General features: G+C 42.8%; 1 protein-coding gene across 8 annotated transcripts in view; it reads left to right on the forward strand.

Moving 5' to 3' along the window:
• pax2a (paired box 2a) overlaps positions 1–18940 on the forward strand; it is a 31848-nt gene extending 12908 nt beyond the window's left edge. For 5 of the 8 annotated variants that reach the window (XM_056395977.1, XM_056395983.1, XM_056395979.1 and 2 more), the window contains 5 exons: positions 4300–4475; positions 6570–6690; positions 14237–14338; positions 15785–15871; positions 16064–18940. In XM_056395977.1, coding sequence (XP_056251952.1) covers positions 4300–4475; positions 6570–6690; positions 14237–14338; positions 15785–15871; positions 16064–16185 — 608 coding nt within the window. In that variant the 3' untranslated portion in view covers positions 16186–18940. Of the gene's footprint in view, positions 1–4299; positions 4476–6569; positions 6691–14236; positions 14339–15784; positions 15872–16044 lie in introns of all 8 variants that reach the window. The other 3 variants (XM_056395980.1, XM_056395982.1, XM_056395984.1) reach the window with 1 other exon arrangement.
• Positions 18941–25717: the final 6777 nt, after the last annotated feature.

Here is a 25717-nt window from a genome sequence, read left to right on the forward strand (position 1 = left end):
GAGAGGGAAATCATTCAATGGAGAGGAATCATGTCAGAGAAAAGTCAATTATGGGCGCCGATGCTGAGAATTAATGGAGCGATGCATTACTCAGCTTGAGGAGGGAGAAGAAGGCAAGAGAAAAGAAGGCATACGTTAATTGCATTTCCACAAATACTCGCCACACAGGGTGGCAACGCTAAACGACAGACTGGTCCAAAGGAGGACAAAGAAAAAGGGGGAGATGGGGATGGAGTCATATTGAAGACAAAAATATTCTTCTTATCGGGACATTTTTGTCTGTATCTGAGCCGTAATTCACTTATTCTCTTAAGACAAGTGAAAAAAAAGATTGAAACTTGTTTTCAGTGCAAAACAAAGTGTTGTGGTGCTTTATTCTTTCTTGTTTGACTTATTTGAAGAATATATTGCAATAGTGTCACTGCACTGACATATTTAGATTGTTACTGTATGTTTCAAACAGTGTGCAAATATTACTTTACATTCATTTGGATGTGAAGTAGTATTTTTGTCCAAATTGACTTTTTTTTTTCCATACAAAAACATATTCAGGAGCAGTTCAGTGTTTTGCTCAAGGACACTTTGGCAGATGCAGAGGAATGGCCAGGAATCGAACCACCAACCTTACATTTAAAGTCCAATTCACTCTGGGTTGACTCATCTGGAGCTATAGCCACCCTCATATTAATATTATACACTCATAAGCTGGATCCAAATAGTTGTGTGCTTTTATTTATTCATTATAAACTTTCTGCGTTGGCCTGGATTTGAGTATTCGAATTAAAGTAAATAAAATAACTAGAGTGCTTCAAAGTAATATCGATGCAGCCTCAGTGCTGGCGGTGAGTGCAAATATCAAATAAGCATCACTATGCCTGCTGACAGTCAGTACACTGGTTGGTGGTGCTAAATCGAATTAATAAAGCTCTTAAACACGCCACAACATAACAGGATCTTAACAGCCATGGCAGTGTTGCTGCCTCTCTCCCTCTCTCTCCACCACCCCACCCACCTCTCTCCTTTCCGCTTCAGAGGTTTCATAAATATAGCTAGCTTACAGGGAAGGAGTGTTCACCCTCTGGGTATACCAGTTTGTTTGTGCCCTCTCTCTCTCTCTCTCTCTCGCTCTCTCTCTGTCTTTTTTTTTTCAAGCTCAACTGCATTTTTAAAAACATCAACAAATGATCCACAATTTGCGATAGCATCATTTCACCTATCAGCAGAGGACGAATAAGTAAACGGTCGACTCGCAGCCTCTGATCTAGGAAACCCCGTGTCATTGATTTACGGAGAGAGCCAGGCAGTGTGTAGGAATTCATTTGCCTTTCAAACAAGCCCCCACCTCTACTCTCTCCTGAGTTATCTTATCACAGGAACAGGGGAGATGAAAGAAGGACATAAAGTGCCACCGTGCCAACACAGGACGTTAACATCCCCCTTAGAGACAAAGCAAGACAGAACAGCTTTTGATACCATTGTAGTCTGTGTCAGAGTAGCTACTGTCATTGGTTGACTCTATATATGTGTGTATGTGTGTGTGTGTGTGTGTGTGTGTGTGTGTATGGCTGAAATGAGTACTAGTTTGCTGAAGGTGTACAGCAACTTTTAACATACTTTTATCACAGTATTGTTAAACAGCTGCAGTTTCTTGTCCGCTGGTCACGTTTCTCTTAGGCGCTTTGAGTTGGTACAAAGCTGCGTAGTCCACCTAAAACGTTTCAATACATCATGATGAAATATTCAACTTCTGGACACAATGAGGTTCCTCGAGGCGATCAAAGAGAGCAATTACCAGAAAGACCTTTGCTGTAGGGATGACGTGTGAATGTCACCGTTGGAGAGTCTTGTTTTTATCTCGGCTTGTCTCCTCACACTTTGGTGTTAAAACAAAGAGATGCAGTCAGCTGGTGCTGTGGGAGTGATAAGAGAATACCTGCTGAGACACCCAAAGGGGTTGAAGAAACAGTGAGAAAATGAAAAAAGCCAGTCAATGAGACACACACACACACACACACACACATCTGACAGTCGGGCTTCACACTCCACTTGACACGCTGACTGTCAAAGGATGAATCTGATTTATTGCAGCTCTCTTATGATATATGTCAAACATGAACCTCTAATGGCAAATTCTGAAAATAAACGATTTACTATTATTTCTATTTAACAGCCAAATCACTAATTTTTTTTGGCAACATAAATTTGAAATATATTCACAGAGATAACTGAAGAGGCAGATATGGAAAAAAAAAAAAAGTGTGTTTCTGAAAGGAACATTATTGAAAAATCAGGCCTGTTTCACTGTAGTTTCTAAACCATTACTGGTGTAAACAAACCTTTAACAACATCACAGTGTTGCAAATATAGATTTAGTCATTGTTTATTGTTAATCAGCCAATTCGCAGGTTCCAAAATTGGGTTTTTACTTTTGGTAGTGAGGCTTTTCATTGAGTTTGGATTATAGAAAGTGCACAAAATAAGTATCCTGCGATGGCAATGTATGTCCTTTTGCTGTCAGTTCAGAAAGCCTGGTGGAGTGTGTTTGTGTGTGTGTGTGTGTGTGTGTGTGTGTGTGTGTGTGTGTGTGGGGGGGGGGGGGGGGGGTGCTGAGTATAAGCATGCATCCTCCATTGTGAATGACAAACACTTGCTATTGATCGAGCTTGCCTCTTTTCTCAGACCAGCTGATACGAGGTAATTAATGACTCCATTTTCGCCTGTACCACGGACAACAATTGAGTTTCATACAGCAACACTAATGCTGTTTCACCACCAACCACCAGCCCTTCACCCAAAGGAGCTGTTTGAAAAAAAGAAAGAAAGGAAGAAAAAAGCCTGTGCGAAAATACTGATGGAAGGAAAAGCACATGTGGTCGGAGAAAAAAAAACAAAAAAAAAAACGGATTTCTTCGTAAACGTTACACAAAGCTAAAGTCAATATATTTTAGTGCTGAAACTCACATATACTTACCCGCCAACACACACCTTCCTCTCTACACATACACACACTCATACCCAATTGCAGCTCTCCATTCCATTCTCTCCATGGATCTATTTCTTGGTGCGAGTCGGGTTCATCCTCTGGCCTCAGCCATTGAAAAAAGGTCAAGCAGCCGAGCAGAATGGCAATAACGCCCCTGAAATGGTACCATCAGTGGAACATGATTGATCAATTGAATTCCATAGCACAGAAAAATGTGGGATTAAGTAGAGTATTATACGCACAATGAGTTGAGGCATGATGTTCATTCCAAGTTCATTTCGCCTCCCTCCTCTGCTGGCGGATCAGGCAATCAATAGCGGCCTTGCATATCATATATCACCGCTGGCTCGCCCAGGAGAGAACATAATCTGCTGCAAATTTAGAATGACAGATTTGTACGGGAGCTAAAGCCTTCATCCGCTGTTGGCGGTGGGTTATAGGGAGGAAAGGGAGGGTGGCGGGAGGCAAGCAGTGGAGTGGAGGTTCCTGGGATGCTGGCTCGAGGTTTTAGCCGCGTTTTCTTTTTTTTTTTTTTTCTTTCAGTGTTCAGGACTTGATGAGTGAGCAGAGGGAGAGCTGTAGCGGTGACGGTGGGCTCCCCTAGCAGAGTTGATAGGGTCAGAGATCAGGAGAACGAGGGAAGCATAGGCTCATTTGTTTATATAGAGTGTGACCGAGTGAGGAAATGCATACGCTTGCCCTCGACGCCCCGTCCTCATTCGGCCCTGAGTGCCGTCCCCACTCCATTCTGTTTTCCAGAAGACAGGCAATATGTGGGGGGATGGAGAGAGAGAAAGAGAGACAGAGAGAGGGAAGGGTAATATGTTCAGGAGGAAATAGTACAGTTAAATAATGGCTCTCCATTTCCCGCTGGCAGAATGAGAGGCTCTGTATGTAATCGCCAGCCCTACTTTCTCCTCCTGAAACACACGCTCTCCCTTACAAGTATATATTTGCACTGAAGGTAATCCATCAATTACCATAGACCTATCACATGATGACCGTGCTGATGGTGGCCGCGAGGAGAGGTGGGGGGAGGCGGAGAGCTGCTTGAGTGAGTGTATGTGTGCGAGAGGAAGAGAGAGACAGTGAAAAACAGAGAGGGAGATGAAAGGCAGACATGCTGGTGGGTCTCCCTGAATTTACTACTGCTCCTCATGCCATCACTCTCATACCCGTTGAGCTCAGAAATGTTCTCCTCATGCTTATCTCACATTGCTAGAATCATGTCAACAAAAAAAGCCGAGCCATTCCCTGATGCAGATTGTTGTCGCCCTCCCTTCCTCCCTCCGTTCCTCCTCTCCTTCTCTCTGTAGATGGCTCTGATGGCTCAGGCCCTGGCAGCGACTCTCAGGGCAGCGTGGAGAGTTTAAGGAAGCATCTGCGAGCAGACGCCTTCACCCAGCAGCAGCTGGAGGCCCTGGACCGTGTGTTTGAACGTCCTTCTTACCCTGATGTCTTCCCCACTTCAGAACACATCAAGCCTGAACAGGTTGGCCGGACATATTTCTTTCTAACGTTGACTTTTTCAACCCTGCACTTACACCCTGGCTTCTTCCTCCTGGTTGTAGCGGCCAGCGGTAAAATTATTTACACAGATTTCTAACATTATATACTGAATACACAGGCACACATTCTGACACTGGTGACTAAAAAGCTCTGCACAACTTCTCGCTCAAAGCAGCCTACAAGCCTACAGCCTATTACAGCGGATAACCTTTATTTACATTCATTAGACTGTTAAACAACAAGAGACTATTAATTTTTCCATTGGAACTCTATGTGGGTGCCCATGCAGCCTTAGCAGTGCCCTAATTGAGTTCATTTTCATCTCTGCGCGATCGCGGGGAATTACAGCGGCGATAAATCAGAGGGACAGCCCCTCAGCCTGCTATACAGCCCCTAATGCAGCTAATTACCAAAGTGATTTCTACGGCAAGATCAATACCAAAACGAATTGGAAATGACTTGCAATCACAAAGAGTGGAGGAGAAGGTATTAGAAAGGCGAGAGGAAGGTGGAGGAGGGGAGAGAAAAACGGCGTCAAAATGGTCCAGAAAAATCAGTTTTAATTTAATGTAATATTAATCAGGCTGCTTTCCACTCTTTCTGTGCACCTCCTTTTTTCTTCCTGTTTCCAACACCCCCTCCTTTTCTTAAACTGGTGAAAAGGTGGGATATTAGGCTATTAGGGGCTTGTCTGGTGTCTGCGTCAGGGCATTAAAAAGCCATTTTGAAGAGGCCAGGCTGAATAGGCCTCATCCCTCCCACACTTCTGGCAGCCATGTGGTCAGGTCATTCAGGGCCCTCTGTGCTTGCCACTCGCCCTCCGCCCAGCCCTGCCCAGCCCTGCCCACAGCCCATCTGCATGACAAAATGGCTCTTGTGCTGCTGAGGCCCAGCGGAATAGAGAGGAACATCCAGCCTAGTGCCAGGGAACAGTTGTAAGCAGACAATTAGAGTTTATCTGGGATAGAGGCAGACAAGACTGGGGTCACCAGCTTGCCCCTGTGGGACCCCGTCCCATTGAGACAAACAGATGCACACACGCAGTCTGATACAAACACTCGCAGACACAAATGTGTGCAGACACACTTATCCTTTTAAAGAGTCAGGTCAGGAAGTGTCATCTCATTAAAAAACAGGATTCTTCACAGCTGCTAGCGTAGTCTAAACCTGAGATTAAAGTGAATTAACACTAAAGAGACTGGTTAGTAGTTGAGCCTCACATGAAGTCTCGTGCAGTACAGTACACTTTTGCTTTGATTTTTTTTTTAATGAGAAATTGTGCAACATGAAAAAACCTCAAATATAAAGTAAAAGAAAATGACTAATGAAAAGCATAGCAACAATATTCACCATCCTTATTTTATCATTTTATTAACCCAGTTTTACGTGTTCATCCTGGAGGCAAAGCAAAAAGGTTGATTTTGAGGTTGTACTCGCCACAGACACACACACACACACGCACACACAGACACAGACACGCACACACAAACACACACACACACACACACACACACCACATGTCTCTCCTGTAACAAAGCCCTGAATGTCTCCTCCCTTGACTGGTCACAGGGATGACTGCAGTGGAGCACAAAGAGCCAGCTGACACCCCGTCCTTTCACTCTTCTCCCAATCCCTCTCTCATCCCACTCTCCCTTTTCTGCCTTCTCCTCAGACAAGCCCTAATGCATGCATACATCATGGGTCTTGGTAAAGCACAGGGAGCGGGGACGGGATGGGTTGAGAGGGGGGGTCGGTTGTGGTGTTCACAGATTTCACCGGAAATATTCAGAAGAAAACACAGTGAGAGGATCACAGACAGCTTCCTCAGATACACCAGGGGGTTATCTTCAGACATATTTCACATATCGTCACTTGAACTGCAGATCTGCTACAAATCTGTAACCCAAAAGAGGGCTTGCATGTAGCAGAGCAGTGATATTAACCAGATCATGACACAGTATGTTGGAATGTGATATGATTTTACATAGAGAGAAGTGAATCGGTGTTCACAGGTGCATCCCTCCGCTTGACATATATATATATATATTTTTTGCATTTGTTGCCTATTCATCTACAGGCGAATGAGTACTCTCTCCCATCCCTGAACACTGGCCTGGAAGACGTGAAGCCGAGCCTCTCCACCAGCGCCAGCTCCGACCTCGCCTCCAGTGTCTCCCAGAGCTACTCTGTTGTGACAGGTACAATCTGACTCACGCTACATTGATCCCTAAAAGAACACACATCGCTGCAGCAGGTCGAAGACATCTGGTCGAAACTTACAGGACTCGGTGTTCAGAACACAAACAGTGTAAAAAGAAAAAGAAAAAAAAAGTCCAAAAGTTCAGTCAAATTCACTCCAATGATCAGAAGAATCTACATGCTGAGTTCACTGTAGCTGGAAAATGATGGCTTCATAGTGTACCCACAATATATTTACTGATAATAATATGGATAATTTCTTGTTGGATTTTGGGTTTCATTGCACGTATTGTTCTCAGGGATAAAAGAATTAAAATTTAAAGCACCACAAATTTATAATAAATCTTTTTTGTTATCACTATTTTCTGAAAAGAATTGGTCAACAGAGTCGACCATGTATTGGAAGAAAATCACATTCAGCTTTAAGATATTGCAGCATTATCGACTCATCAAAGTTTTGTTTGCCACTTCCTGATGGAACGCACATTTTCCAGCGATATATAAAACTCTTATCACCAAATGAAAAAGCTCATTCATGGCACTTTTTCTTTTTTTTTTCTTTTTTTGAGGCACTCTGTGTGTTTATTTCCGGAGCAAGGTGATATATCATCTGAGCCCATTAAATCCTACAGGCCTTTCACACACTGCTCCTAACTGGCTATTGTGTTAGCCTGGATTGGCCTGCTAACAGATTGACTCGGAGCACTTCTCATAAGAGACAGCTGCTGTTCTCGCCGCGACACGACGTTGTCATCAAAGGCTATGATAGCCTGTTGATTGACAGCGGCTGGAATAGCACCGTGGCTGGCTGGCTGCCTCATGCTGTGGATAGAGAGAGAGAGACAGAGAGAGAAAGAGAGAGAGAGAGAGAGACCCAGATACTGATCAGACACAGGCAGTTAAAGAACCACTGAAATTACGGGTTTTCTCCAATTTATGAACTGACCGCTGTTTTCAAGAGTAACTTCCACTGAGAGCCTGCAGGTAATGGCAGGTGCAGTGTATTGAATATCGTGCGGTATTAACTATCTGTATCATATAACCCACACTAACCCACCCTGCATTGCACACTGGCTTCTTTTGCTCTGCTGTCGAGGTAGATGGCCGCCTGGTTAATTGAAATATTGTTTCATTGTGGCTGCTGAGGTGCTTTCCCAGGAGAGGTTAGGTTTACTGATGGCCACACTGACTCCAGAATGATATGCCAGCCTTTTAATAAAACGCCCATAATTATGCAGTGGGCATCAAAGTCAATGAGTCCACTGTGGTGTGTGTGTGTGTGTGTGTGTGTGTGTGTGTGTGTGTGTGTGTGTGTGTGTGTGTGTGTGTGTGTGTGTGTGTGTGTGTGTGTGTGAGAGAGAGAGAGAGAGAGAGAGAGAGAGAGAGAGAGAGAGAGAGAGAGAGAGAGAGAGAAAGAGAGAGTAAGTAAAGAGGAGGACAGCATGATTAAAAACTGCAGTGGCCCTTCTCAAATGATCCCTATAGTCCAGCCCCAGACCCAGGCACAGAGCTATGGGAAAAGAAAAAAAACTTTTTTTTTTATTCCTGAATATGTGGGAGGTAGATTTGCCCCAGAAAGTTGGGCCTCAGGAGAAGAAAGGTGTGTTTTTGTCTTTTATGCCGGGCTCCGCCTATGAAAGCGGTCTCGCTCTGGGGAGCACACTCATAGCAGGTGGCCTCCAAGCCACCTGGGGGCCTGGGGCCTCCTAAAGCAATATATGTGAGGGCCACAGATTGCATAATGAGGAGGTCAATTTACAAAACTTTAAGTGGAATATGACAACATACTTTGACACAGCCATTAAAAACAGTGTCTGAGTATATTCTAAGCTCCAAATTAAACTCAGAAGTAATAACCAGTAAACTTTTATTACTTAATTTTCACGACTATGCAAAGTAATGCATGAAGCATTTGATTGGTTGTAGGTTGTTAGTGCATAATATTATTTTTTCTGCCATTAGCAAACCCTGTAAATAGGAATGTATGCCAAGGCTGAAAAAATGCTAAATTGCCTTCCTCACTTAGGCTGAGATCCAATTATCAATAAATTATGCTCTCATACTGGATGGAGCTATGAGATTATATTCATTCTTTAAATGTTTTCTGCCTCCCAATTAAAATTCATGCAGTTATTGATCTTGTTGATTTTTATGTCCTGAAATTTGCATAATCTATTAAAGATGAATGATTAATGAAGTGCTCAGTTTTGCATTCCAAGGGCGCTATAGCGAAAGCAATGTCGGCCATCTTTTGTGTCCTCTGTTTACCCTAATGTGTGAAAGACACAGTTACCTAGGAGGGAGGGCTAGATTTTCAATATTTATATTAAACTTCTATGTTGATCATATCAATTGAGCAATATCATAGATTTGCTTAAAATAGGGCTTATTCCACTGGATCAGAAGTAAATGGAGCACTTTGTCTCAGTGTGTACAGGCTGTAGAAAAGCTGTTGTACTCCTGTGTCTGTATCCAGCAGGTGAACACTGTGAACTCTTCAGTGCGTCCAAACATGTCATGAGTCACCCCTGGACTCTGGCTCTGGTCCAGCATTTGTATGTCTGCACAATTTTCCGTTAATACCTGAACAGAGAGAACAGAGAGAGCGCAACACACAGCAACCCGCAGATCCTGCGCATCTTGACTTTAGTCATTCTGGTCTTGAAACATTTTTTATATTTAGTATAATGTTGTAGCTACTTATGAGTTGTTAAATAGGGTTATGCCCAATGAGAGTTTGGTGGTCTCTGTGCAGGCTGCGCTCGATAATCACTCTCACCAGAGCCTGTAGGGAGGCTGGGTGTAAATGGGCACCCCTCTGACCTTCTACACCTCTAACAGATGTGAAGATTCAATGCTATTCCCTCTGTCTTCATATCTATCTGCCTTCTCACCTTTCTATGTCTCTTTCTCCCTGTGAGTGAAAAATGACAAACCTACAGTTGAGAGCCCGGCGGTGAAAAAATAACATTTTCATTCAAATTAATCTGAGCTCAAATGTTCAACGCACTTTGAGCCTCTTTTATGACTTGGCAGCACCAGCTACTCTCTGCTGGGTGGCAAAGAACAAGCAGCCACCTAACCTGCGGTGCTTGGTGTGCGGCCTGGTGACAAACGGCTTGTCTCAGCTCACTTAACGCCCCCAGCCCCGAGCTCGGAAATTAATGTTTATATCAACCCCCCACAATAGCAACACTAACCTTTGAGCACACATTTGATAATGAATTACTTTAAACATGTGGATGGAGGAATTCAAGCTATCTGGCCCCCTGCAAATATTCTTTACTCACTCACAATTGGATGCAGCCTTTGACAATCGTGCTTTTGTCCCTGTCTCGTGTAAGTGGTTATAAATTACCACCTCTACAATGCAGGAAAGCTAAGGCAGAGGTTTAACTGGCTGTTCTTGAAGCAAACATGACTGTGTCCATGTTGAGGTGAATTTAACATTCAATTCTCTGTAGACTTGTCTCCAGATGACTTTGCCCTACCTACACGAGAGGGAAGTTTTGCTGTGATTTTCAACATACAGAAGGAGTGAAAAAGTTCTCTGTAGATTGAATGTCAGCCTTTCAAAACAAGAGTTCTGCCAGTAAATGGTTCACGCATCCAAGTTCCTTGGTGTACGTTTAAAAATGAAATGCCCACTTGAGAGAAGGCTGTTGCAGCTATATTCGGACACATCACTCCGAGGACTGTTGTAGGTTCTTAACAGTCCATTTCTATGGTTGATGGGGTCTGTAGACGTGGTATCAATGGTGGAGCACAGACAGATGTTGGAGAACTCTATAGCGTCTCCACTCTCTTAAAGATGTGTTTGCTGGGTAGAAGAGTCCCCAAGGACCCTGAGTTTATCTTCCATCTCCATCATCAAGGCCTGTGATTTGACAGGCTCCCTTTACCCGGGCTCTGCCTCGTCTCCAGGACAATAAGCAACACCATGTCTGATTAGTTTCAGAGTTCAGTGGTCTTGAACGCAGCGTTTGTATCAGTTGTTGTTGCGTCGTAACCCCTGTCTGTTTGACAACGGTTGCTCAGGCGCTGAGAAAACAGAAGCCTACAGTAGTAAGCAGGAAGTCTCAGATACAGTGTAAACAGGCTCAGCCCGGGCTCCATGTTTGGTGCCCCAGGTATCATCCTAAAGTTCAGATTCATGTCTTAGTGTTAACGTGACCCAGTGTCACCCTGGTATACGGTAGTTGTGTGAGCAAGGTTCACTTAACAAGCCATCTGAGGCTTTTTAGAGCATTTTAGAGCATTTATATCTTTTTCCAGTGGTTTCCAGATGTTTTTTAGTATGTTTGGCTGCTGTAATGTTGTTCTCCAATGTAGCTTCTTGGTTGGCTGTGAAATTCCTGCTAAATGTTTTAGGCTTGCAGTGAATGTGTAGTGCCACTGCTCTAGGTGTATGTTGAATATAGTGCTTTTACGGTGTTTCTGACAGAGGCTAACCACTAATATCATCTGCTATATTGTATTGTATTAATGAATGCTTGCTTTTTTTCTTCTGAGGGGTGGGGGTTGTTTTGCATCCAAATCAACTGGACTTTTGAAAGCTGTTTTAACTTTTAATACTTTAGCTATAATTAACTGAAGAGCAGAAATGAGCCGTTTGCAATGCTTCCCATATGCAGCCCCCATGCCCAATAAATTTATGACATACGTACACTTGTACAGTGCATGTGACAAAGTTATGGTCCACCCAATTAAATGCAAAGGCCACTCGTTAGAATATTTCTGTTCACACCAGGGATTCATGGCAGCCATTCTTTTTAATGATTTGATCATAAGTCAGAAATGTACATTGTGTCGTTTCCTCGATAACAATGGTATTTGTCTAAATGAGATGAGGGTATTCAGTGTAATTGCAGTACCTCTGTCTAAATCAGCAGCTACAGCTGTCACAAAGACAAAGAGGGAGATAGAGATTTGGAGAACCTGCAATATATTTCTATGGGAAAGCAGACAGTAACGTTTCCTGATTCCCTGGAATTAGGCTCATAGGGCTAAACAGGGTTGCTTCCCCCTTCCATAGAACAGCCCTTATCTTAATGAGGAATCGCAACACACAGTCCTGTTGTAAAACAACAATGATGGGGGAAGCAGCTAATGAGGCTATCATGGTGTCGGGAAAGAGCCATCTCTCCCTAAAGGCCCCAGCGAACAGTGCAGGCTCTGCAGTAGACGTGGAGAGGCCGGAGACAGAGCTCACATTGATTTACATAGGTTCGAGAGGCAAAGCCAGTGAAATGAAAGATGCCAGGACTCATCAGCCAAATTAGATCAAAGTGTAGAGTTTTGAACTGTCTGCGAGCTGATTGTTTGGTTATTTGTGGGAGTGATTTTGTTGTGAGAAAGCAGCCGTGAGATTATGTTGTTTGTTTACCCAAAACCTTGGGGAAATTTTTTACGCATTTGAGCTTGATTGATCAGGCGCGATGTGTTGTTGAAACATTTCACTGGTGTATGTTTCCACTTAGTTGAATGAATTACTGCTGGATGCATATGAGATTATTATTATAAGCTATGTAAATGAACAAATCAACTGCTAAAGACTGATTATCTATTCAGAATTCATATGAATCCATATGTCTGGTTTTGAGCTGGTAAAAGACTGGGAGTTAATGTACAGGAGCAAGTGTACTTCTTGTAGTGTTCCTCATATTTTATGTTTCTTTTAATTCATAATATAAACCTGCTAAGGACTTGACACCCTGTCTGTGTTTGATATATTGCCCTGTAGCTATGTGCATGGCAAATCTAAAAACGTCTGCTGTGACAGATTTGATTTGTTTTTGCCTTTGTACAGTAGTTTTTCTTTTGTTTTTTGTTTTTTTGGACATTTAGAGAGTGATACAACATCCATCCCACCATACATCTGAGTGATTGAATTGAATGTATGTACAGTATGTGAGGAGTTGCATGTCTACATTATATCTAGTTTTTTTTTTTCTTTTTCTTTTGTCTCCGCCTGGCAGACTCTCACCCATCATATCCACCTTCCATGTGTGTAAAGCGGGAGCCCCATGAGGCATCCTTTGCCCCCTTCACCCCCTCCTCTGTTGGGGACTCTGCTCTAGCTGACATCTTGCCCCACCAGTCCCGCCTCTCTGTAGATGCCTCTACTCCCAGCTACCCTGCCCATGCCCACGGCCCCTGCTACCAGTATGCCAGCCAGCCCTTTATAGCAGGTACATTTTTACCCATAAGGCCCCATACCCAGATCAAAATTCAACCAAGCTCACTCTGTTAAGTTGATTTTTATATTCTTCATTTAACTCTGTGTTTATGTAATTTAATAATTCTCAAATCCACACCAAATTAAAGCAAGTACTATTCACAGTGAAAGCCATCAATCCCATCATGCTTTGTGGCTTTACTGTTGTGTATACAGGAGCAAAACTGACTGCCCCTCATTAACAAGAGACTGCTCTCTCTCCCCCTTTTTACCCTGCTTTTCTCCAGCACTGACCTCTTGCTCGTCTCTTGGGTTAACAATAGACCTCCAGGTCCTTCCAGCCTCGTGACAGGCCCGAGGTCTGGGGGGCCAGGCGAGGCAGAAAGTGGGGAGGGGGTGGGGGAGGGGGTGGGGTTAGCAGGCAGAGGCAGAGATGTAGAGCTGATGCTGGGGCCTGCTTTGGACCCATAACTCCCTGTCCTGTGTGCCCCTTCATCCAACCAGGCCCGATGCTGTCACTGTTAATTACAGAGCTGAATGTGGAGCAGAGAGCAGAGAGAGCTCTCATTGGCCCGATGCTCCTGTCAGACAGTGGTACATCAATGCTGCAGTAGTTGCAGTGTCTGATGAGACAATTCCTTAAAAATAACTTACACTTAACCTTTCCTGAAGTCAATATGCAAATTGTGATAGACTGGTGACATGTCCAGGGTGCACCCAGGCTTTTACCCAGTGCATGCTGGGATAGGCCTCAACCCCCAGACAGGATAGGCACTTCAGAAAATGGATGGTCAACATGAAACTTTATGAAACATTATTTTTAGCATCTTTGAACAGTTTTTCTTAAGATTATTTCTAAATGATCTCACATAAAAAAATTTAATGATGTGATGTATTGTTACAGACAGAAGCATAGTTTTTCATTATCTGTGGCTGTGACTGTTGGTGACTTTAGTGTGTGTCCTGTTTGCGAAATAGGTTTCAGGGTCAAGAGGAGAAAATTACCCCTGCTCAAAACAAGTGTGGAAAAACACAAAAAACTTCAACCCTGTCTCCTAGAAATTGAGTTTATATATGTAAATGATTCTGAGCTTATCACAAAAATGTTCACTGACAAAAAATGTAATTTGATTTCCTACTTTATCCACACTCACAGTACAATATCTGCCTGTAGCAACTAAAGGACGATTTAGCTTTTTTATGGTTGTGTTTACTTGCAGAATTTGTTTACAGTTGAAGAAAGATTATGGTCAGAAAAAGCCCACAATGACTTTGAATTAAATCACTAGCCTCTATTTATTCCTCAACAAAAGTGCTGTTCTGTGTTTAAGCATCCTTGTAACCGTTTTCCTCCTGTGTGCCTGCAGGTCGAGACATGGCCAGCACCACCTTACCTGGCTACCCGCCTCATGTCCCCCCCACAGGACAAGGCAGCTACCCCACCTCCACACTCGCTGGAATGGTTCCTGGTAGGTGACACTGTTCCCTTTTTACGATGCCATTAATTTCACCAGATATTCCCCTTCAGTTGATCTTGCTTAAACAACTTGAGGTGACTTTAAGCTAAACAGGTGGTAATGCTTCTCTGTGATTTCTTTAACAGCACACATGTATACTAGAAACTCATACAAACTCCCAGTCACTACTGAGATAGTGAAGGAAGTTCAAATCATTGCTCCAGACTCAGAGGATTGAAGAGAGCTTGTTATAGCTTTGTTAGACTGCGGTTAGCGTGTGGTTAGCATCTGCGGATGAGGACATTAGATGAACTCGATAGGCGATCACCACAATCAGTGGCCGTGAGATAGGACAGTTCCTCTCAGTTACACTCCAGCTCCCAGCGCTCATTACCCTCGCCGTGTCCACACAGCGCACTCTCACCAGCCCCGTCGATAAACACTGCTTTTGCTCCTCTCCTCGCCTCCCCGGACACTCAGGGCTGCAGAGCGTATCTCTTTCCCCTCTACTTAACCTGCAGTTCAGGTTCACAGCAAACAGTTAAGGGTCAAAACACAGAGGCGTGGAGGGCCTGTAAATATTTAAATCACTATCTCTCTCAGGGATGAGCTCCAGTTACACGACCAGCAGTGAGGATGCTATAGCTGCCAGCGTGCGTAGATCTCTCCTCCAAACAACTGAAAACACAATTCCCTTTATTGCTCGGAGACATGTACCTTTCACTCGATAATCAAAGCAGGCGTGCAGTATTTACAAGTGAGCTCAGTGTGCACGATATCCACGGAGGTAAGAGCTGATATCTCAAATCAAATTAAGAGAATTAGTTTTGCTTTACTGGATTATACTGTATACCACAGTTGCTCAAAACATACAAGCACATATGCCTTCTTAATCCAGGCATTGGCATTTTTTTTTTTTTTTATCTGGTGGTGAATGACTAAGATTTAGTGACTGGCCCCAAACACTGTTAAAGCAAAGGCCATTTTTCAGCAGCTTCATATAAAACCCAGCCTTTATAGTCTCATAAAAAAAAAAGAAACCTGTGGACCCACAGCATCGCTCTATGACATCCCCTCAGCCTCCCGTCCTTTCCACCACGACCTGCACTGGAGGACAAAGAGAGAATGAGAGTCTCAGAGAACCTATTAGTGAGTTTTGAAGCGAGGCATCATCACTTAAAAGCGGGGGGGGGGGGGGGGCGCACTGAAGTCCTCACTTAAGGAAATAATAGAGGAAATCCTAAAGACTAACAGAGGATTAATAAAACAATCAATTCACCTGAAGGGACTGTAGAGACAAGCTAGACAAACAGCCAGGACACAGATGCCTCAAAAACATTGTTGTGTGACAAGACTGTAATCTAACGTTTTTTACAAATGAATGTTTTATGAAGGTTGTCGATCATTTCAGTTTGTTAGCTCTTTGCTAATGTTTGTTTTCATTGATTTGTTCTGTAGGAGGGGACTTTTCTGGAAACCCTTACTCTCATCCACAATACACCACTTACAATGAAGCATGGCGGTTCAGCAATCCAGCATTACTAAGTAAGTGCCTTTGTCTTATATAATAAGAATATTAATGAACTTTGATCTTACATGAATTAAAGTCATATTCAAAAATCTCCTTGTATTCTCTGTCCTCGGGGCTTTTAAACACATGTCTTACATGAAGTTTGACCTCATGGTTTCCAACGGCTCGTTCTTCTGTTAACTTTCAGGTTCCCCTTATTATTATAGTGCCGCATCCCGTGGCTCCGCACCTCCCACTGCTGCCACTGCCTACGACCGCCACTAGTTACCATGGAGACCAGCTCAAACTGCAGGGCCAGGGCTTCGGCCTCCATATTGTCCCGGTCTGAGAAACACTGAGGTCAAAGGGAAGCGAGGTGGAATCCTAAAGGAAATCCCCCCCCCCCTGTGATGTTTTGTGATGTGGAGGAAGGATCAGCAAAAGGTTGACGCCGGTGCATCTAGCCCAGCTTCAGCGTCAACACACTTTGGGCCAAAAAAGTGGCCCACGGGCGTTCAGAACTCACCCATCATGCCCTCACTCTCTCACAGGCCTGAACATTTCCAGAATGACTTTAAGAGATTATATAAATATATATATTATAAAATATAAATTGAAGAAAAACAGTGTGAAGAATACCATGTGAAAAAAAAGTTGTGGGTTTTTATTTTTGTTTCTTTGTTGCTCTTGTTGTTGTTGTTATTTTATTCATGGATCCTCACATTCCTTTACGTCAAGAACTGCAGTATTTTTCTGCTGTAAAGAGAGAAGTCCAGGGGAGATGACAATGGTCCCATAGCTTGATGATGCAGCGACTTGAACCAGTGTTGTGGGGCCCCTCTGACACTTAATAAGATCCCGGCCCCACACTGTAGGGCGGGCTTTACTCTGGTGCTTTGACTACATCTTCTGCTCCCATTTTTCCACCTACGTTATCAGATAAACACAGCATGTCCTACAACGTTTACTCACCCTGTATGGACCAATGGCAACATCACGCTCCCTGTGGCAAACAATCAGATGTAAAAAATGTAAATCATTTTTCAAAGTATTACAAATACGGTGACCATGAGCCCAAAATGGTCTTGCCAGAATTTTGAATACTTTAAATTATTTTTTTCTGTCACTATTTTTTAATGTAAAAAAAAAAAAATGGCATCAAAGATTTTTCAGAATAGTTGTCACATTTCCCTCATTTTCCAGTCACGTCCATGTCCATGCATGACCGTCCTTTGCTCTTTTTTTGCACTATAACCTCAGCTTATTTGATTTATTTGGTACATTCACATAAAATTAAGTTTAATTAGCCTACCAAGGTAAAGCATAAGTTTCAATTATTTATGTTTTAGGTGTAAGAACACAAAGCAGACAGACAGACAGACAGACAGACAGACATGTTTTACAGAGTAAAAGCGATGCTTTCACATTTCTGAAGACATTGTAAGCTATAGCTCTTTGGCTACATGAACAAATCCTTTCAATTCTCCTGGGTTATACTTCATTCAGCTACTTAGTCATACCACTAGATGCCTACACAGTTTAGAAAGCTGTACGCAGTTGAGCGAACCGACTGTAAATTAGCTTCAACAATTGCCTTACAAACCTGTTTTTTCAACTTAAATTCATGCCTGTTCAATGAAATTAATTGCCTTTACAAACACACGTTCACCACCCTCCTTGAGTTACGTTCAACTTTCCATAGGGACTGAAAGGAAATACTGATTCAGTTTGCGTTTTTGGAAAAATATTTTGTGAATGTACTTTTAACTACATTTGCCAAAGACTTAGTTTGATATTTAATATTTTATTTACAGTATATGTATGCATAAGTAAAGCAGTATTATCTTTTAAAATGCGTAGTCAACACTGAACATGTATGTCGTGACTTCTCAACAGGCGAACATCATGATGCATATATGACTGTAATGAAAAAGGTGAAATTCAGTGACTCAATATTCAGACAGTTTGCAACAGTTGCTGCTTTGTAGAATGATTTGTGAATAATGTGAAGACAATTCTTCTCTGTAAATAATATCACACACACCATTGCAGTATCATACTAATGTACTGGCTCCCTTTGTAGATATACAGACTGAAAAAAAAAACATGCATTACATTTGTGTCTTAATGTAATGTTGTGCTCTGAGGAAATGCACAACTACTATATAACCTGTGGCTGCGTCAGTAGCAGGTTTCAGATGCTAACATCACATAGGCTGTCTTTGTCATTTTATTTTATTTTCATGATATTGTCATGATGATGTTTTATGTCACTATGCAATGAGTTAAATGGCTTTCTGTATCATCTTTTGTTGTTGGGCTCCGAACAAGTAAAACCCAGTGAAAAACAGCATAAAAGTTAAGACGTTCAAAAGACCTTCAGTGTGAAATGGTTTCTCTCTAGTTTCACTTTTGTTCCACAAATTCCCTTGAATCAAGACGTGATCAAACTGAAGTCCTTGGCAACAATCAAAGATATCGTCCTGTTTGCTGTGAGTAGATGTTGTGATCATTATGTTAGTCCAAATTACAGTCATCTGTGCCTCCATGTATAGAAACACATCCACGCTTATTCCCAGTCACCCATCTCTCCTCCCACTCTACTCCCTTTCTCACTCCTCACAAGCTCTCAACCCTGCTACCAATACAACTCTTTAGCGTAAGGCATCCAAGATGAAGTTTACTTTAATTCTACACAAGCAAATACGTCATCTTGTACCAGGGTTCACTGTCGTTGCTGAGGGCACCAGATAACAGAGAAACAGACTGCGGTCCTGCTCTTCAGGAGAACCTCTCTCTACAGGTTGCACATGGGATTTTGCCTATTTCTGTCTACACGTAGCCGGACATATCTGAAGATGAAACGCTGCCACAGAGTGCAAGCCACATCGTTCGGGCGAAGACATTGCTTTAGGAAGCGGAGCACCTCTGAGGGAATGGGTCCTCTGTTGTTGTAAAGATGATACAGGAGATGTGTCATGGACATAAAAAGGATTTCTGATGAAAATCTATACGGAAAGCCTTATGGCCTCAATCATTGTTCTGTTTCAGTTCTGTTCCAATTCTTTTTTGTGCACATGAGAAATAAATTCTTTTATATGTCAGTCGTTGACTCGGCGTCCCCCTCATTATTAACCCCATAAGAAAATGATTCAGAGTTCAAGGTTTCCGGGGAGCGCTGCTGCTGCTGGTGTATTGACGTTTGGTTTTATGAACACTGAGGCATTCATATGGGTTACAGCTCTCAAATATGAAATACACAATAGCTGCACAACGTATTGTATGTGTGGATGTCTGCAAAAATAATATACATAATGATTCCTGTTAAAAGTAGTGAAAGTGCACAATAAAAAGAACAACTGCAGTATGTTAATGCGTGCGCGTGTGTGTGTGTGTGCAGGAGAGAGAGAGAGAGAGACAGAGAGAGAAAAAAGAGAAGGGAGAAAGAAGAGGGTGAAACAAATAAGAAGGACAGTCGGGAAGGCAGGAGAGCATTGCCCCAGCTTCTGACTCCAGTATATTTAATGATGCATCAGTTTCATCCTGCTATACCACACTGCTGCTGCCTCGCTTCCTCTCTGCACTCTCTACTCTGAAACCCATCCAGTTGTAATTCAATTTCTCTGCTTCCTCTGCCTATTGTTTATTTCATGGATCCCCTGTGAAGCATCAAAAGCTGCTGTTTCTGTCAGCCCCTAACTGTCCTATGTGTTTGTCATTCAGGCCTTGTTAAAAGATAAAAAAAAACACACACACACACACATATACACACTAACACTCCCTCTTCTCCCAGCTGAGAATTCCCAGTGGTAAAATTATTCCATTTAGATGGGAACTTTTTTGTCACTACCCTGTCTAAATTGGCATATCTGGCTCTCTCGTAGAAACCAATAAACTGTGAACCCGGATGCATCTGTCAGTCAAGCTCATCTTTACTTTAGCGGGCCAGATGACAACAACAGGAGAGGAGACACACACACATACACATACACACACACACACACACCAGCAGAACGGGGCGCACTGATTGGCTCTCATCAGTTAGGCATTACGAAAAGCACCTGTCATCCTCGGGGCTTCTCAAACCCCGCACGGAGAGGCCCTGCCACGGGGGCCAATGGGCCTCGTGCGAGATGTACTCAAACACTTCACCCTCATTGTCAACTTGGCGTGGTGATGCCCTACAGCTAGGCCTCTTTGGCATGATTCATGTCTGTCACTGGTAATATATACAGCGAAGTAAGCCCATTTTAAAGAGCTGCTAGCTGGACACAGTCTGACGCAATTCTTTGCAAATTGAAAGTTTTATTCAGACTTAAACATGTTGCTTTAATTATTTATATTTCTTTATTTCACTTTTTGAGAACCCTGACTGCTTAAGCTTTAAGATTGATGGTTGACAGCAACAACATATTTCCTTACTATAATACCAGGACTAGTAGTATATTTCCTTTTTATGCTACTTCATACTTCAACTCCACAAAATTTCCCTATTACCGTTACTCCACTATATTTATCTGACAGCTGTAGTTACTTGTTACTTTACAGATTGATTCCATTAAAAAAAAAACTTTTGACAAGCTTAAAAAATACAACACTCAGACAGTTCTGTTGAAAAAACTGTTCAAGGCCCAAAGGCGTCAAATTCTCCACATTTATTTCACAAAAAACAAAGATTGTAGATAGAGAATGGATTCAAATTTGTGAAGCAGAACTTTGTTTTCTCTTCTTTCCCAGCTTTTCTTCCAGATTTCTCTTGCGACCCTTTAGACACTGGACTTTACAACCAAGCTGTAAACTGCACCTGGACCAGCTACAACAGTAACATGCCATTTGAATAGATGCGTTAATATTAACAATCTAATCATTTCATATTTTATTTTATATTATTATATTTTTAAATATGTAAAAGTTACATTTGATACTTTATTAACTTTTTGCTGATAATATTTAATACTTTTAGAATACAGAACTTGTAATGGTGTATTTTTACATTGTTGAATTGGTACTTTTAATTAACTAAGGTTATAGGTCCTTCTTCACCAGTGGTCAACAGAGTTTTTCCTTTGAACAGAATAAACACCGACATGCTACACCTATAGGATTCAATATATAATCATTATCCTTTGTGTAAACATCTATGATCCAAGACTTGACAAATCTCGAGGTGCCACACGAGCACGGTATTGTTGGGAGACGAGGACTGGTGGTGGTCTAGCAGTGACATCCTGTCATCTGCCTGCATGGGAGCCTGTCATCAGCCTCATCATGTGGCTGTCATAGTTGATGCTGGCGAGGGGAGAGGCCAACCCTTCTGTGTCAATCAACGAGCCCTCATTAGAAGCGGCTTTAATTAGTGGCTGCACGGGTGCAGTATTGTTCACAACGCCGCCTTAGTTAACTCCGTTAATCCCAAATGGATTTGGGTTGGGAAGAGGCTGCAGCACAGTGGTCCAGTGGCATAATGTGAAGCGACTTTATGTGTTGCTTCGTTGAAAAGAGTTATTTCTTATGTGGCTTATACCTTGAAAGTAAATATGGTTGACTTAAATAGATGTAAAAGTGTCCCTGAAGAAGCAGCCACGGATGAAAGGTTTAGGAAATTAAAATAAAGGTTTGCGAAAATGTCCTTGTGAAAATAAATCATCATCTCATCCTAAGATTATTTCAGTGTGGAAGGGGAGTCAGAGAGTTCAAGCCCAGTCTCAGATGAGCCCAGATGATCCTGATCCTGACAGAACGATGATTATGAGGTTATTTTCACTGTCGGCGGGTGAGACCATCCAGGCGACAAGAACATGACTTTGTGATGTTTGTAATGAGTGAGCATTGATTGACTCAACACAGCCTAAAGAGGTTTCCTCCATGTTCATGCTCAAAGGATGCTCGGGCTCTGTGCGCATCCTGTACTGTAGCATAGTTCGCAATTAGAATAATGAGCAGTCGGAGAGCTGTCTGGAGAAATGCAATTGCTGCGTTTCTCAACCCAGGCCTCATCTGCCAACTATATGCTATTATACCATTCCCATCCCTGTTAGATCAGTCACTAGTGCAGAGCAATTTCCCTTCAGGAGCTAAATTACCGTTTTGAATGGCCATTGTGCGACACATTGTGTAATTAAGCACTAAATATGCCTCGCTACCTGATTATGTCACTCTCCAAAAGAGCTGAGGAGCTGTGGGGCGAGGAATGGTGTTCCTGTGTCTGTGTGGACACATCAAGTGGTGGGGAGGGGATTCAGTGTTGGGGAGGAAGTGTGTAGGGGCATAACAAAAGGCCAAAGTGGGTAAAATGGGGTAGCACTGACCTGTGTGCCCCCTTCAAGCTGAGAGAAGGTCTTCAGCCTGACAGAAGCCCAGCCTGAGGGGAGGGGTGGGGTGGGGTGAGGTGGGTTGGGGTGGGCTGGGCTGGGGTGGGGGGGTTGGTTTGTTTGAGTCCCAACTGTTTTGGTAAAACAGTTCAAACAAGAGCATCCAGCCCTATGCAGCTCCAGTAGGAACATAAGAAGAAGAAGAGATGAGGCAAAACGGGGAGAAAGAAAAGTGGGAGGCCACAATCACCAACCCCCACCACCTCTGACTGGCTTCCCAAACCGCTTCAGCCCCCCAACACACACACACACACACACACACACACACACACACACACACACACACACACACACTCCCCGATGCCTCCACCTCCTCCCCTACCCAACACCCAGTCACTGTCAGGCCAAACACATGATGAATTGCCCTGTCAACAGAATTCATTCAGGGACCAATTAATTCAGCAGAAATGAACTAGAGCCATCAGTCGCTGAAAAACTCAGTGCAAAGAGAGCAAAGTAGCCCCACTTCAGAAAACGAGGAAGCGAGGGAGGGAACAAGGGAGAGAGGGGTGAGAGTGTAGTGGAGACGAGAGGGCAAGCAAAAGAGAGAGGGAGAAAGAAAGGAAGAGGGAGAGCGAGCGTGGTGGAAGTTAGTCTGACAGAAATTGGTCATTTAATGCTTTAGCGCACTGGAGACAGCCCCTGTCATAGACGAAGGCATGGCAGGGGCTCCCCTGGTATTTTATTTATTAATTATCCTATGCAGCGAGGGGCCTTTAACTGTCTCAGTCCAGCCCCGTCAGCCCGACTCCCTGTCATTTTCTCTCCACAAACAGATCCTTTAACACCGTGCTCCAGGTTAATGGAGACAAAGCCAATATCCAACCAACCTTGCCTTCTCCCCCAAATACAGTATTCATCTGTACCTTATCCAGGTAATTATGTCTCCGACGATCTCCTGAATATGTCGTTGGGATGCTAATAAACCACTTTAGAGCTGGCGTGCAGAACATGTCTGACCTTTTCAACTCACTGCTTCATGGTGGCTACGCCTCCCAAGGAGGGCAGCAATTATTTACACCTTATTGGGAACTGCATGTCATTGGGAATAAACACCGTCCCAAATAATTTAATGATGGCTGCATTCATTATTCAGGAAATAAAGCAGGACAAACTCATGCTTAGTTCCTCATAATTGACTGATATGTAACACAATTCACTGTGAAATCTTTGTTGATAAAAGAAATGCTTTGCCTGCACCTGCCTTCCTACCTGTCATATATTTTTCACCTCAAATGCTCCGTCTCCGTTTCCTCAACGGTGTTGACGAAATTCGACAGAACTGTGCTTGCCAGGAGCTGTTTTGTTGGTAGTGACAAATTAGCACTGTGAAGGGCGATATCAACACCAGCTAATTAAGGTGTCGTCTGATTTTGGGCTCCAGATCAAGAATCTGCTGATTCATCCCACGGGTGATTATGATGTCCATATGGTCAATGTACAGCGAGCTATGCTGGGAAACACTATCGGCCCCGCTGCAGCACCGGCTTTGCCAAAAGTTTGATCTTGTCTTTTGTGGCGGTGTTGGGTGGTGTTCATCTAGGCTCTGAATTATTAACAGCATCTTTTCTTTAAGCCTGGGATCCTCTAGTGGAAAACACGGGATGAGGGGCAGCTGGGAGGCTGACTGTGACTGGCTACCACTCTCCTCTGACATCAGGAAGTGAAATTCAACGCTGTTTCCACTGTCGTTCATTGATGGGCTTGTGTACCTTGGATGCCCCCTTCTTAGTGTCACTCTGTTTTAAGGAATTATCACACCTCATGCAACATTAGGTGATTTCAGGATGGGTGTTTTGTGGTTTCGGTGTCAGATATTGGAGTGTATTTATATCTTGACAATTAATCTACAAATATTCCTTACTATTAACTTACATTTCTTGTGGCCAAATGATGAGTAATTACTCCGGGGACTAATAATCTCTCTCTCTTTCTCAGTCCTCTCCATTCAGTCTTTTACTGTAGTGCTAAGCACAGTGAAATTGCACCTAATAGACAACAGTGGCATACAAGCCAAGTGAACCTGACAAATGGAACAGAAAAGCTAACAGAGAAGAAAGAGGTGCTTAGACCAACTGTCACAGGTAAAGTGCTTTCCTGATTTCTGTTTACTCACCATGCTTGAAACTTGACTTGTTTTCCTGCGGCTTGCTGAAGAGGTTCTGTCTGTGAGTCAGCTGGTTGTCAGTGTGTCTCACAAGCAAAAACACTCATTTAGCGTCAGATTTGGAGGCTGGAAATAGTTACAGTGCAGGTTTTGAGAGTTTAATGGTCAACTAAAGGAAGCAATTTTTTTCCTTTTTCACAAGTTTGATTTAACTGAAAATGCCATCATGTTTTGTATATAAGGACTTCTCAATTCAAGCAGAGGACAGCTTATTAACAGCTCTAACACAACCTCCTCTGCTTCTCAACAAACTCATAACCCAGACTACTGCTGTGCACAACATGGAAAGGCTCTTATATTCAAAGAGTAGAAGGATAGGAGTGAAACCTACAGAAAAGAAACTGCATATGAACAGAGAGGAGATGTGCTGTAGAATATAATTAATTAAATGAGACTAATTAGGAACATGAGAGCAGGTGCCAGGCTATGAGCTGACAGGGAAGACAGCGAGACAACATGCCAGCACAAAAAAAGAAAAGCACAGTCACACACACACACACACACACACATATGCAAGTGCACAAGCAAACACATACACACACACACACACCTACGCACACATATGCACACAAACACACAGCTGCGGTTATGAGGGTGTATCGTGACAGGCATGGGGACAAAACAACTTTCTGCGTTTTGTCATGTGAAACCCCGCAGGAATACTCATGACAGGAAGCAGAGACCCAGGCACCATGGGGGTCTCTTGCCTTTGTCTCACACACATTCTCTTTATTATTTTGTTCTGCAATGGTGGAAGGAAGTTTGCACAAGCCAAAGATTTTTCTCCCCTAATTATTTCAGCACTTGCTCAAGACTGCAAGCTGTGTAAATTCACAGACTTCTTTTTCCTCATCTCAGACCCCTTAAAATGCTCTTCATCCTAGAGCTGCTTCAGCAAGGTACATTTAAAAAGATGCACACAAGTGCACAAAAGAACACACTGATTAATTTCCTATAGAAAAAAAACATTACATTTTGTGTACATTACAAAGTATATACATATATACACCAAGTCATATAAGGTGTCCATAACTGAGAACAACTGCAGTGAATAGAACCATATATCATAGAGAAATTAACTCTTAATTAAACATAAAGAACTTGTAGTCGTTATATTTATCACAAAATTGACCATTGACATTAGAGCGCAGCAGCAATAATGTCTTTGTTTTCAATCCTAACCTTAGCCCTTGCTCAGAAAACTAGACTGATGCAGCAGTAATGTCATTATTTGACAAAAACAGAACTTTGTGTCATTAGTTTGGAAATACAACAACCTGTGTTTTATTGGTGAGAATGTGTAAGTGCTGAAATGATTAGTTGTTTGATATGAATGAAAATAA

Source organism: Seriola aureovittata, chromosome 14 (assembly GCF_021018895.1).
Source record: "Seriola aureovittata isolate HTS-2021-v1 ecotype China chromosome 14, ASM2101889v1, whole genome shotgun sequence".
Taxonomy (NCBI): Eukaryota; Metazoa; Chordata; class Actinopteri; order Carangiformes; family Carangidae; genus Seriola; species Seriola aureovittata.